Here is a 12,878-nt window from a genome sequence, read left to right on the forward strand (position 1 = left end):
TATGAGAGCAGTTTATAAGTTAGTGAGTTTTAAGGCAAAACAGAAAAGTAATATTTATGTATTTTTACCTGACTGTATAGGGTCTGATTCTGCTTAGCTTGTAAAATATCTGGTGTATCAGGCATCACATGAATCTTGGTTTTATCTTTGTTCCAATCAATAGTATATAAATGCTAGATGTGAGAAAAAAAGACATTTGAAATCTGAATAACTGTTTAGGACAAGCAGAAAGAAAGTAACTACAAATGGTACTTGAACACACTCAATTTGAAGTAGTCAACAGAAGTTAAAGTAAGATATGATTCAGAAGAGATATTAAAAACTAATTCAGATTGTTTTTTGAGACAAGGTCTTGCTATGTAGCCCAGGCAGACCTCTAACTTTCAGTCACCCTACCTCAGTCCCTTGTACTGGGATTAAACACTGTGTCACTGTGACTAACTTCAAACTCAGATTTTTAAAAACAGTATTTTAGATATTTTTCATCATCCAAATGGAAACGAATTGAGGAGACTTAAGATACAAGTACTAAAAATATAATTAATTTCTAGCCCAATTATAAGGACCTTAGGAAATGGCGTAGAGCAATATTCTTGGAACTGTTCACCACTGCCTAGAAGTGGTGGGCCTGAGTTCAATTTCCCACACAAGGACCAGAGCCTGCTGGTCTTTCCTCACTTGGGAGCTATGCAGAAGGGCAACTGTCCTCTGTACCTTGTTCATGGTATGTGCATTCTGCTTAGCAAGCACCATGTCCATGGAATCGTTCAGCTTCTTAAACTGGAAGTTGCTGGGGTGCTGGCGGTATTTCTGATCACTGGCATATTCAGTTGCTTTCTTGGCCTTCTCCACTTCTAGGGAACCAGCTGGGCTCCAACCAAGCCCTTTGTACCATTCGTTGTAGTCTTGCTTATATTCATTCTATAAAGAAAAGAGACAATTCTACTTTTAGACCCAAATGTATGGCACAGAAATCTCTCCCTTCCCATGCTAGCGATCCAACCATCACCCAGCTAGAAGACAGCCTTACGTCACTCTGGATGCGATTCATATTCCTGGTCAGCTCGATGTTCATTGCATCTGGAAGAAGGATGTACTTATGAATGAGGTGCTTGTAGTTAGTGTTGGTGATGTTGGCTTGGGCATCCTTGGCGGCTGTGACACTAAGCATGTCGGCAGGGGTGTGGTAGCTGGTCTTTGTCTTCTCATAGTTTTTCTTGTACTCTCGGTCAGATTGCATCTTGGCTACTTGCATGGAGTGAACTAATTTGGGATCATCTTCAAGACTACGGAAACCAACCATTTTTCCCCTCTCCTTTTCATAATGGTACTTATATTTATACTGTGAAGAAAATATAATGAGTATGATGAGAATTTTTTAAGTTTCTTTTTTATTGTTGTGCTGGGAGTACTACATCATAGTTGAATTCACCCCCTCCATCATTCTCCTTTAACCCTCCTCCCCCCATTCCTGGAATAGTTTCAATGGATCTCATTTTTCCACTTTCATACATGAGTAAGAGCAATTCTTTTGAATAAATATCATTCAAGTATCAATGTTCTGTATTCCATAAAAACGCTACTTACATAGTGCTCTACGGTTCACAAAGCACATTTTTGACATTGAGCCATGTAACTCAATCCTCACAATCATACTTTGTGAGGTGGATAGCAAAGTTGTCATGACCACCCCCATTTTATAGATGAGTATATGTTGAAACCAGAGAGAACTGAATGACTTGTTGAGATGACTAAAGTTAGGACCTGGATCTTGCGATGCTGCAGCACACTGACCTATGCGTACACTCTGCTGTTATAAGAATAAGAAAGCAGCAAGTAAGAGAACAAACAGGATGGTCTAAGCAGCTTAGTGTTGCCCTGAGAAATGAATGAGCCAGTCATTAGCTGATGAAGATAGGCTCAATTATGAAATATACAGGGGAACTGTAGAGTACCTTTATATTTGTAGAGTTCCTTTCCTTTTAAGACTCTTTACACTGGCCACAACTTCTGTGGGACGGGGTTGTCATACACGGAAAGCTCCTTATTCTGCCTGTCTCCTCATGGGGGTGAGTGTACAGGTTATGGAGCAGGAGTCAGGGAAGTCGAATTACTCCAGTGTAACAGAGGGAAAAGAATTTGGGATTCTCAGGACAGTAACAGAAGGGGGCTGTGTTGTGTAGGTAGGAAGATGAAGGAAAGAGAGAGAGGAGAAAGTACACTGGGAGTGGCCAGCTTTCCTGTGCTCTTTCAGTGATTTGAAATGTGTTCCTACCATCACCCCATCATTAGTAAATGCTCTCTGGCAGTGGATTTCTTGGTGGAAAACCAAATGAAAGAATGGTGTTTCATGTAGGAGATGTGTTATGACAGTGCTCTGTGGATTTATCAGCTTTCAGGGGAAGGGGGAGCTTAAATCATGGCATTTGCCAGTTTCTGTGGTACAAATTCTCCCACCTCAGCAATGGTTTCACAACTTGTTTGCAAATTTTCTGACTATTCAAAAATTAGCCGTCACAATCTCCAAAGATCAGCACTCCCAGAACAACATTAAATGAGGGATACTCATTTAATGGAAGTCAAGGGGCTGGTGGAGTGGCTCAAGTGGTAGAGTGCCTGCCTACTGAGCGTGAGGCCCTAAGTTCAAACCCCAGTGCCATGAAAAAGATAAAAAAGGAAGTTATATCCTATAAGGCAGAAGGCAGGAACAACAACAGCCTTTTACCACAAGAACTTGGTAAAGGGCTTTGGATTCCTACAAGCCATCACATTGGTGACAAAATTCAAAGTAGGTTCACGTAGATTTCCAGAGGTAGGGATCTGAGAGCTGTGAGAGTCCTAATGTGGCTAGCATTCTGTGTTTTGTTTTGTTTTCTTTTGTTTCTCCTGAAATGCTAGAGAAAACACATGAGCAGGGCTAGGTAGCACTCACAGAACCCAGGCTCATGGGTTTTTCTCCCTCCTTACGTTATTCACTCGGTGTTTCTAGAATTCAGCTCTTATTATTATTATTTGGTGGATTGGAAACCCCACCAGATGATGGCTTTCCTTCACACTTACATCACTTGCGATATCTCTTGAAGCCTTGGCAGCTTTGATAGGAATTGCATCTGTTCTGAGATCATAACCTTTCTTTTTGGCTTCTTCCAAAGAAAGTTTGTAGATTTTCTGCAAAGAGAGGCAAACGGCAACAGTTTTTTTCTAAATGAGGGAGCCTCTATTTATTCTAGGAGAGTAAACTAGCTCTGTGGCATCCTTTATTTTGGGCAGAAGGTTTTTAGCTGAATGTTCTCATAAGTAAACCACAGAAAAAGCAAAAGGCACTGATCTCTATCAGGTTATAAATGTACATTAAAGATGTGAAAATTCAGTATATTTTTATTGATATATTTTATCAAGTAAGAGTAGAAGGACGACTATAGAACAGCCATCTTCACATATCAAAAGAAAACACTGCTTTACAATCGACTTTTTCAATTATATAATTATGTGGATTCTATAATCAAAAAAGTCAGTAATTCCAATTCTCTGTGGAATTCAAATAAAGAAAAGACAAGACTGCTAGGATTAGAGGATTTCCTAACAACCATGGTCAGGATGAGAAAGGAAACTAAATAAACATCAAAGCATTTTCTAACAGGTGTTTTATATTACTTGTGGTAGGATCTCTCCAATTTCTTCAAGATGTTCATCCTCCCTTTTCTTTTAACCCCTTGCTCAGGACCATCTCAAAAGCTTGATGGAGGGGCTCTCTAAGAATGGATTCTGGGATTCTAGTGAGAGTCTTCTCTTCTCTTGACTCCTAAGCTCTACTTTTCCTGCCAAGTCTGCTAGTTTGATGAGTGCCTACTCCCAGTATTAGCAGAGCAAGATTAGAATGGGATGATTTTCATTTATGGATTTCCACTATCATTTTAGAAACCTTCACCCTCATAATTGAGAGAGACATTGCTGAGTTAATTGGTCTTTACTGGTTCAAACAAGCCAGAAAGAAAGATGACAAGAGGGGAAAATATACTTACGTCACTCATATTAATTGCATTTGCCTTCGCCAGAATAATCTGGGGGATATCAGGCATGATGTGGACTTTGGTCTTGTCAGCCTCCCATGCTTGTTTATAGAGGTGCTAGGGGAAAAAGTGTAAGGTAAAATTCAAATCTGAAAAGAAGTTCATTTAGCACATGCAGACCATCATACACACGTCAATGTTTTATGTGTTTTTAAAATATATAAAATAGGATTCAAATTATTTTTAATGAAAAATGTGCTCATTCAAATAATACAGTGAGAAGGTGTAAGACAAAGTAAAAGTGTCCTGTCTCCTTATCTTAAGCTGGAGAAAGCATCTCCCTCCTAAAATTGTCTATGCATATTACCACACAGGCAGTCACTTTAAAATATAAGTAAAGACATAGACTACAATGTTCAACATCTCACTTTGATATGTTAGACATCTTGGAATCTTCTGAAAATAATTTACTTCATTCATTTAAAAGCTGCATAATATTTTATTAGAAGGCATAACCCAACTGATCTCACCATTTCTCCATTTAATTGTAGCTTCCAGTCTTTTTCTGCTATCAGGAACATTGCCATGATCTTTGTGGTGGGCCAGGAAATGTGCCACCCAGATATTCAACCCCAGGAGGACATGTTGCTCCAACTCCAAGGCTTAGCATTAATCAGCTCAAACTTCTAATGTAATTTTCTACAACTGCTTAGTGTTAAGGTCCAAATGTTCCCCCTTTTATAATTAATCAAAGACATTTCTAATTGATTCACATGATAGAACCAGTGCTGCTATAATTACTTTTATTATTTTTAACTTTAAAATTAGATGTCTAAGTTTGATGTGCTTCTTGGTGTTCACAACACCTTATGGTAAGTAAATATAAAAATACAGTAAGGCTTTTCTAAAGGCTGGAATAACTAATGGTACCAGGAAACAGTGGTATAGAACAGTTGCTCTTATAATTGACCAGAATAGGTCCTGGTTCCAAATCTGCCACTGCCATAGGAGCCAGTGTTCTGTGATTCCATCAAAGCAGATGGAAGCCTGGTTGGGCCACCAGCTGTTACCAGGCCCTCTGCCCACTCAGTGTCATCAAATTCTACACAACCTCACCTAAGGCAAATGAGATTCATTTGCAATAGGCATATTAAAAGAAAGGGTCCCTAATTATTTTGTTTTGTCAATAAGATGGACAGTTTATCAAACCCCTTGAAGTCCACTAACTGGGAGTAATTTCTATGTTTTTTAAACTACCAGACCATTTTTCAAGATAAAGTAAACTCTGAGTGTGAACTTTTATAACTGATTTAGCAAAACCTATAGATTAAATAAATGTAAGATATACCTGCAGTCTCTTTGATACATATGGAACACTATATTATTGAAAGACTTACTTCATTCATAATTTTTGCATTATTCTGGGCCAAAACCATGTTCATTGAGTCCATCAATGTGGAATACTTCAGAGTATCCGGGTGCTGGCGGTACTTCTTTTCACTAATAATCTCCATGGCTTTCTTGTTTTTCTCAGCTTCCAGGGAGCCCAGAGGGAGCCATCCGATGCCCTTCATGAAGTCAGTATAGTCAGCTTTGTACTGATTCTGCCAAAGAGCAAAAAATTCAATGATGAGAAGAAAGTGAAACATACCACAAATGAGTGTGTTCAATATTCTATAACTTCTGCTTCAGTTTTCAACCAATAACATGTTGAACCTAAGTAGTTTCATCTTTAACCTTTTCTCTTCTTTACATCTGCTTGCATGAGAAATTAAAAATAAACAGAAATGCCTTGGTGATTTGTTTTTTCTAGATGCATTCATAAAAGTGCTAAGAAACAGCAAATAGATTAATCTGCGTATGGTTATAATCTCCTTGACAAGATGACCTGTTACAAAAACTTCCAAGTTCCCTTGGTTAAGAGATGACATTTAGAAGTCCCATCGATCTCTTTAGCTGTGAGTCTTTGATCACCCAGCACTGTTCCAATTCCCTCAGGCATGTCGGAACCTCATTGGTACTTGGTACAAATTTGTTTTTTTCCTCCCTCAGCTCTGACATGTCTCTCTACAACTGTATGCAGTTGCTTTCATCTAGGCACTGATGTATGTCAAGTTTACATCTCCAAAGAGAAATCTAGGCTTGTTTTGGTGTGTTCTCCTTTTGAATTGTAAGCTAAATACACTCCCTCCAGTCACCAAATGGTCTCTTTAGCTGAATTCTTAGCTCTGAATCCTGTTATACTCATTCCAAAAGCTGCCTAAGAGATCAACTCCTCAATATTTTATCAGGAAGAAGGGCCACTGTAAACATAGAAATAGTGGAAGGAAAGCTGGTAGGGAGTGAGATTACTCAGATTACTAATCTGATTGCTTGCTTTCCCTTTTATTCTTCTATCAGGAGCTTTTAATGCATCTGACCCTCTTTGCTGGACTAAGTCCTTTCTGAAACCAAATCTCATTTGCTATTATTGAATTCAAAATCCAACAGTGCTTGTAGCAATGTGAGTAGAAAGTAAGACTTTAGTTTCTGGAGTAGATCTCCTTTTGTTAAAAGAAAGAAATTCAATCTAAGCCAACAAGTGAAACACCTCATTAGACGTTACATGTACATTTCTTTCAGGATTTTCAGTGTGTCGTTACTTATGGTCACTCATGCTTTGCTGGTTTTCTGGAGTGCATGCTTTCACGTACGTCACTCTGAATCTGCATTACGTGCTTGGCCAGCTCAAGGCTCATGGCGTCAGGAAGCATGTTGTAGGTATGGATTACGTTCCTGTAGTTAGCATTGGTGGCTATGTCCTGCGACTTCTTGGCTGCCACCACACTGAGCATGTCCACTGGGGTGTGGAAAGAGGTCTTGGATTTCTCGTATCCCTTCTTGTATTCCCGGTCCGACTGCATCTTTGCCACCTGCATGAAGTGCACCAACTTGGGGTCGTCTTCTAGGCTCCGGAAGCCGATGTGTTTCCCTTTGGCTTGTTCATAGGCTTGTTTGTATTTGTACTGTAGACAGAAAAGAAAGCATGACATTGAAAATGGTGAGGGAGAGAGAACAAAATATTATTCGCCAGGTGCCATTAGCTTTGTCAAGTGTGAAGGATTTTAGACTTCCTCTGAGCTTAGTCAGGGAGGAGTCACCAGGGACAGAGAGCGAAGGTTGACATTTCATCTTGGACTTAAATCCACTGAAATAAAACAATTTTACAGATAATCAAAGAGATGTGAAAATAAGCTGGCTTTGGGGAGTTGGAGAAAGCAGGTTGCATGGCCCACTGGCTAAGCACAGAGTAGAAAGCCTGGCCAAGGGTCTCCTGGGTAAAATATGTAGAGAACATCCTTAGAGTTATCTACAAATGGTTTTGAACACTTGAGAAGCAAGTTGTTTTTACATTAAACAATAAGCAAGTGATTAGAGGGCACATGAAAGGAGGTGTCTTGTGTGTTACCCAGGATTGCGTTTCCACGAATGCTGAGTGGAGCTGACCACAGGTACTGAATACACATAAGCTTGGTTCATGTGCTCTCATTTGCTCAGCCCAAAGACAGCCCAGGGGAAGCACTTACATCACTGGCAATGTCTCTTGAGGCTCTTGCAGCCTTTATGGAGAGAGCATCAGGCCTTAGGTCATATCCTTTCTTCTTTTCTTCTTCCCAGCCAGCTTTGTACAGTTTCTAAACAATGAAACAGAAAAACAGCAGCACCTTGTTAATTGAGTTTAAAATGGGGATCCTGATTCCAAAGTGGTTGGCACATAGAAGACAGACATCCCCTAAGCACCAGCTCCACTCAGCCCTCTCCCCACTTGTTGCTGTTGATATACTTACATCACTCATGGTGATTTGGTTTACTTTGGAGAGTAAAATGTCTGGAGTATCAGGCATGACATGGATGGTGGTCTTGTCTTTGTTCCACTTTTCAGTGTAGAGCCTCTACAACAAGAAGGGAAGGTAGGTGATTTTACTGCACAAGTCTGTAACAATGCGAGCATGTGGAAGAGTTTTGATGTCCATGAGAGAAGAGGTTAAATCTGATCATGAAAAATGGATGAAACAGCAAGATGGCTAAGGAAACTGGAAATGCAATGAGAAATATAAGGAAGTCTTCTTCTCCCAAGCAACAAATGCCATCTTGTCCCCCCCTCACAACTGTGTGGAACTTTGCAGTTCAGTCACATCCATAACCTGGTGTCAAGAAGTAGCCTGAGGGCCAACATAAGAGCAAGCCCTCTAGAAATGATGAAAGCTATGGTGTCCCCAACCGCCATCACCACCACGGCCATCGAGAAGATAAAAATGCTGAAGAAGATGCATGAGCACTGCAAGAGCTCCCTGGTGAGGCTAGTAGGTGGGCGCTTACCTTGTCCATATTCAGCTTGTTGCTCTTGTTAAGCACCTGCTCCATGGTGTCCATCGAGTATGTGAACTTCAGCTTCTCAGGGTGCTGGCGGTATTTCTTCTCACTGAGAATCTCTCCTGCTTTCCTTGCCTTCTCCACCTCCAAGGAGTCTATTGGGATCCAGCCAATCCCTTTCATCCAGTGGGTGAAGTCAGATTTATATAGATTCTTTACAATGAAAAAGGAAATGTTCATTTCAGAAAAAGTCAGGGTTTGGGTCTCTTTGGCTACATGGCTTACTCATTAATCAAAAAGAAAAACAAGGTTACGAAGAATGCCTTATTTTTACTCCCCATGGTCTTTAAAAAATAGCTAATTATAAAAACAATTGCATTCATGGTGGTTTTAAATAAGAAATCCTGGCATAACAATTCCTTTAAATAATTAACTTTCTTAGTTAGGTGTGGTGGCATACGCCTGTAATCCCAACACTCAAAAGAATGAGGAAGGAGGATTGTGAGTTCTAGTCCAGCCTGGATTAATGCAGTTAGACACTGTCTCAAAAAAAATTACTTTCTTGAAAAAATGAAAAGTTCACAGAATTTTCCATTGGAAGGATATTATATATCACCCATTTGACATCTTAATTTTTTCACAAAATACGTATGTTAGACCAAACATTCAAATATGCATGGCAACAACAGAGCTGCTAGTAATTCAGATGAGTGACATCCTACAATTTCAAACTCTGTAGCAGACCCCACAGAGAGCAATGAGTTGACTAGGTTTAGGATGGAGTAAACAGCTCTCGTTCTGCCCTCCCACCACAGAAATGGATAACTAACTCTAATGCCGGCCGCTCACAGGTACATACATCATTCTGAATCCGCATGGCATTCTTGGTGTGCTCCACGTTCAAAGCATCAGGCAGGAGAGTGTAGTTATGGTAGTGTTGTTTGTAGTTGGTGTTGGTAACAACCTCCTGAGATTTCTTTGCTGCGGTCACACTAAACATATCCAAAGGTGTGTGGTACCTGGTCTTACTGGCTTCATAGCCTCTCTTGTACTCACGATCTGACTGCATTTTGGCCACATTCATGTAGTGGACCAGTTTAGGGTCATCCTGAAGACTAAGGAATCCAATTTGCTTGCCCTTGGCTTTCTCATAGGCCTCCTTATACTTGCACTATTTGAAAGAGAAAGGTAGACAGGAATTTGATAGGGTAGAAGATTGATATAAACTGAATTCATAAAACTAAGCAAAAGTCAAAACCAATCTGAATGTAGGTAACATCTAAGTATTTTTTAGTATTTTAAAATAAACAATAGCAAAATATTTCTAGTCTTGAAACCTGCTCTAGATTGTTCATAAGTAGACTCTTTGCGTATGCTTGAAGACTCCTGAAAAGCTTATTAAGCACTTGATGTATATTTTTTACCTTGCTTTCATTATTATTTTGATTTTCCTTCAAAGTACTTGTATAGTAATGACTAAAGTCAGCAAGACTATAATATAAATTAAAATGTTAAACTTAAAATGAGCAAGTGTATACTTTACAAAGGCATTTATCACAATTCATAGAGAAAATACAACTTAATTTATCAAAAAGTAATTAATTTCTTGTTATTTAGCCTATAACTTTTTCCTGGTTTCTCCTATTTCACTAGATATTTTTCTTTGTAGAAATTAAAACAGCATATTCTTGTTTGATTTAGTGATATTTTAGCATGCCAAGAAATTTTTGCTTGACAGAATCAAAATAAAAAGGAGATTTTAAGTTCACAATGACATTCATGAGAGTTGTTCACAATTTTAAAAAGGTTTTTTTTCTTTGTAACAACTGTACTCAGGTTTTTGTTTTGTTTTGTTGCTGCTGTGATGCTGGGATTGAATGTGCTAGTTTTGAAAGATGTTTTAAGTGCCTGCTGATAAGGCTCAGAGGTAGAGGGCTTGCCTAGCTCCACACACAAGGACCTGGGTTCAATCCCCAGCATCACAAACATTACGTGAAGCAATATAAAAAATTAGGATGTTAGGAAACATTTTAGTGTTATACTTTCTTTGTTTGCTTCCTCATATATGTCTCATACACAATATACAGGTTATATACATATATGTATATAGCATATATACATATAACAGATTAGATGTTATATATATGTGCATATATATATATATCTTTACAGCGAGAGAGATGGATAGAAAGAGAGAGAAAGAGAAAAAGAATTTATGACTTTCAAATTAGACTTACATCACTAGCGATATTCCTTGAGCTTTTTGCAGCAACAATGGGAATGGCGTCTGGCCTCAGATCATAACCCTTTGCAAGGGTTTTCTTCCAATCTGCTTTATAGTGAGCCTTCAAAACAGGAAAGATTATTTTACTATTTGAAATTATTAAAAGAGGAATGAAACAAGATGCCAAAATGTTTCCTATCTATTAAAAGATTTCATCATTAGGCTATTACTTCATCTTTGATATCTCCATCAGCTTCTTTTTAAAAATTTCAGACAAAGCTATCTCTTAAGAAATGAATAGTTTTATCCAGGTTTGATTATACTTAAAAATTAGAATTTACCGGTATTTTTTTAAAGGAAACAATAGGGTATTTATTTATTCATTCATTTATTTTTGAGAGGGAGTCTCAAGTCAAGCTGGGCTTGAACTCGGATCCTCCAACCTCAGCCTACCAAGTAACTAGGATTACAGGCATGCATCACCACACCCCATTTCATACAGTTGATTTAAACATCATCACCAATTGTGTTCCTACACTACCCAAGAGATAGACTAAAGTTTTAAAAAAGTGTTTTTGAAGAACATTGAACTCTTGGAAGTTTTAATAAATAACTGAAACAAAGGAATACTATGCTTTCTAACCTTGCATATCTCATTTTGTTCCCTTTTTCCAAAATGACTCTACTTCCAAGGCTGATTTTATTAGCCACTAATGAGTCACAAATCCACAATTTGAAAAAGTCTTCCTTAAGCAAAATTTTATGGTAGCCTCTCTCATGCTGCGTAAAGTCCCTTCCAGGCACTCCAAGGACCCACGCTCAGTTAGTTCCTCTTGAGCGTCTCAGTGCAGGAGTTACCCAGAACTGGGAAGGAGAAGCCCATGTAAGCAATGTTAGACCAGCACCAGCCAACTACTCACATCGCTCACATTGAGGGCGTTGACCTTGGCTTGGATAAACTGAGGCAATTCAGGGTCTATCGTGTACTTGTGCTTCAGTTTCTCCCCTTCCACCTTGTAGTTCAGCTGTAAACAAAGAAGGAAGCATGCCGTGTCACACACTGACGGAGTGTGAGCTTCACTGACACTCACTCCTTTTATTTTATTTTATTTTATTTTATTTCATTTTTCTTTTATTATTCATATGTGCATACAAGGCTTGGTTCATTTCTCCCCCCTGCCCCCACCCCCTCCCTTACCACCCACTCCACCCCCTCTCTCTCCCCCCCCCCAATACCCAGCAGAAACTATTTTGCCCTTATTTCTAATTTTGTTGTAGAGAGAGTATAAGCAATAATAGGAAGGAACAGGGTTTTTGCTGGTTGAGATAAGGATAGCTATACAGGGCATTGACTCACATTGATTTCCTGTGCGTGGGTGTTACCTTCTAGGTTAATTCTTTTTCATCTCACCTTTTCTCTAGTTCCTGGTCCCCTTTTCCTATTGGCCTCAGGTATCTGCTTTAAGTTTCTCTGCGTTAAGGGCAACAAATGCTAGCTAGTTTTTTAGGTGTCTTACCTATCCTCACCCCTTCCTTGTGTGCTCTTGCTTTTATCATGTGCTCATAGTCCAATCCCCTTGTTGTGTTTGCCCTTGATTTAATGTCCACATATGAGGGAGAACATACGATTTTTGGTCTTTTGGGCCAGGCTAACCTCACTCAGCATGATGTTCTCCAATTTCATCCATTTACCAGCTAATGATAACATTTCTTTCTTCTTCATGGCTGCATAAAATTCCATTGTGTATAGATACCACATTTTCTTAATCCTTTCTTCAGTGCTGGGGCATCTTGGCTGTTTCCATAACTTGGCTATTGTGAATAGTGCCGCAATAAACATGGATGTGCAGGTGCCTCTGGAGTAACAGTCTTTTGGGTATATCCCCAAGAGACTCACTCCTTTTAAAAGGAAGGCATCACTGCGTTTTCACACACAAGGCAAATGCCTGCACTGCCGTGAGGGGGGACTCAGACATCTTTGCCTACAGTTTAGTAGAGGAAACAATAGACATGTAAACTGTGGACTATAGCTAAAATTTTGATGTGTTGTAATTAGAATGACTACAGCAGAAAAACGAGGATGGTCACATAGTCTCTGTAGGAGTAATATGTATGCTCAAACGTGGAGAAGGAGAAAGAGGAGAGTTCTAGGCAGAAGTAGAACATTCAGGGCCCTAGGGTTGACCATGGCTTGGACACCTTCAGCAACAGTCAGCCTCAGGGCTTGAATATGGAAGACTAGCCAGAGGGAGGGGCGGGCTGTGGGATGCAGGGTCTTTAGCCAAGTTTAT

At 39.3% G+C, this 12,878-nt stretch overlaps 1 protein-coding gene across 45 annotated transcripts in view; it reads right to left on the minus strand.

The window, feature by feature from the left end:
- Neb (nebulin) overlaps positions 1-12,878 on the minus strand; it is a 202,863-nt gene that overhangs the window by 138,373 nt on the left and 51,612 nt on the right. For all 45 annotated transcript variants that reach the window (XM_074070778.1, XM_074070748.1, XM_074070741.1 and 42 more), the window contains 13 exons: positions 11,508-11,612; positions 10,601-10,708; positions 9,223-9,534; positions 8,370-8,576; positions 7,838-7,942; positions 7,577-7,684; positions 6,704-7,015; positions 5,408-5,614; positions 4,023-4,127; positions 3,061-3,168; positions 1,031-1,342; positions 715-921; positions 69-173 (listed from right to left, as the gene is read on the minus strand). In XM_074070778.1, coding sequence (XP_073926879.1) covers positions 69-173; positions 715-921; positions 1,031-1,342; positions 3,061-3,168; positions 4,023-4,127; positions 5,408-5,614; positions 6,704-7,015; positions 7,577-7,684; positions 7,838-7,942; positions 8,370-8,576; positions 9,223-9,534; positions 10,601-10,708; positions 11,508-11,612 — 2,301 coding nt within the window. The remainder of the gene's footprint in view (positions 1-68; positions 174-714; positions 922-1,030; positions 1,343-3,060; positions 3,169-4,022; positions 4,128-5,407; positions 5,615-6,703; positions 7,016-7,576; positions 7,685-7,837; positions 7,943-8,369; positions 8,577-9,222; positions 9,535-10,600; positions 10,709-11,507; positions 11,613-12,878) is intronic.

The sequence above is a fragment of the Castor canadensis genome, chromosome 4, assembly GCF_047511655.1.
Source record: "Castor canadensis chromosome 4, mCasCan1.hap1v2, whole genome shotgun sequence".
NCBI lineage: Eukaryota > Metazoa > Chordata > Mammalia > Rodentia > Castoridae > Castor > Castor canadensis.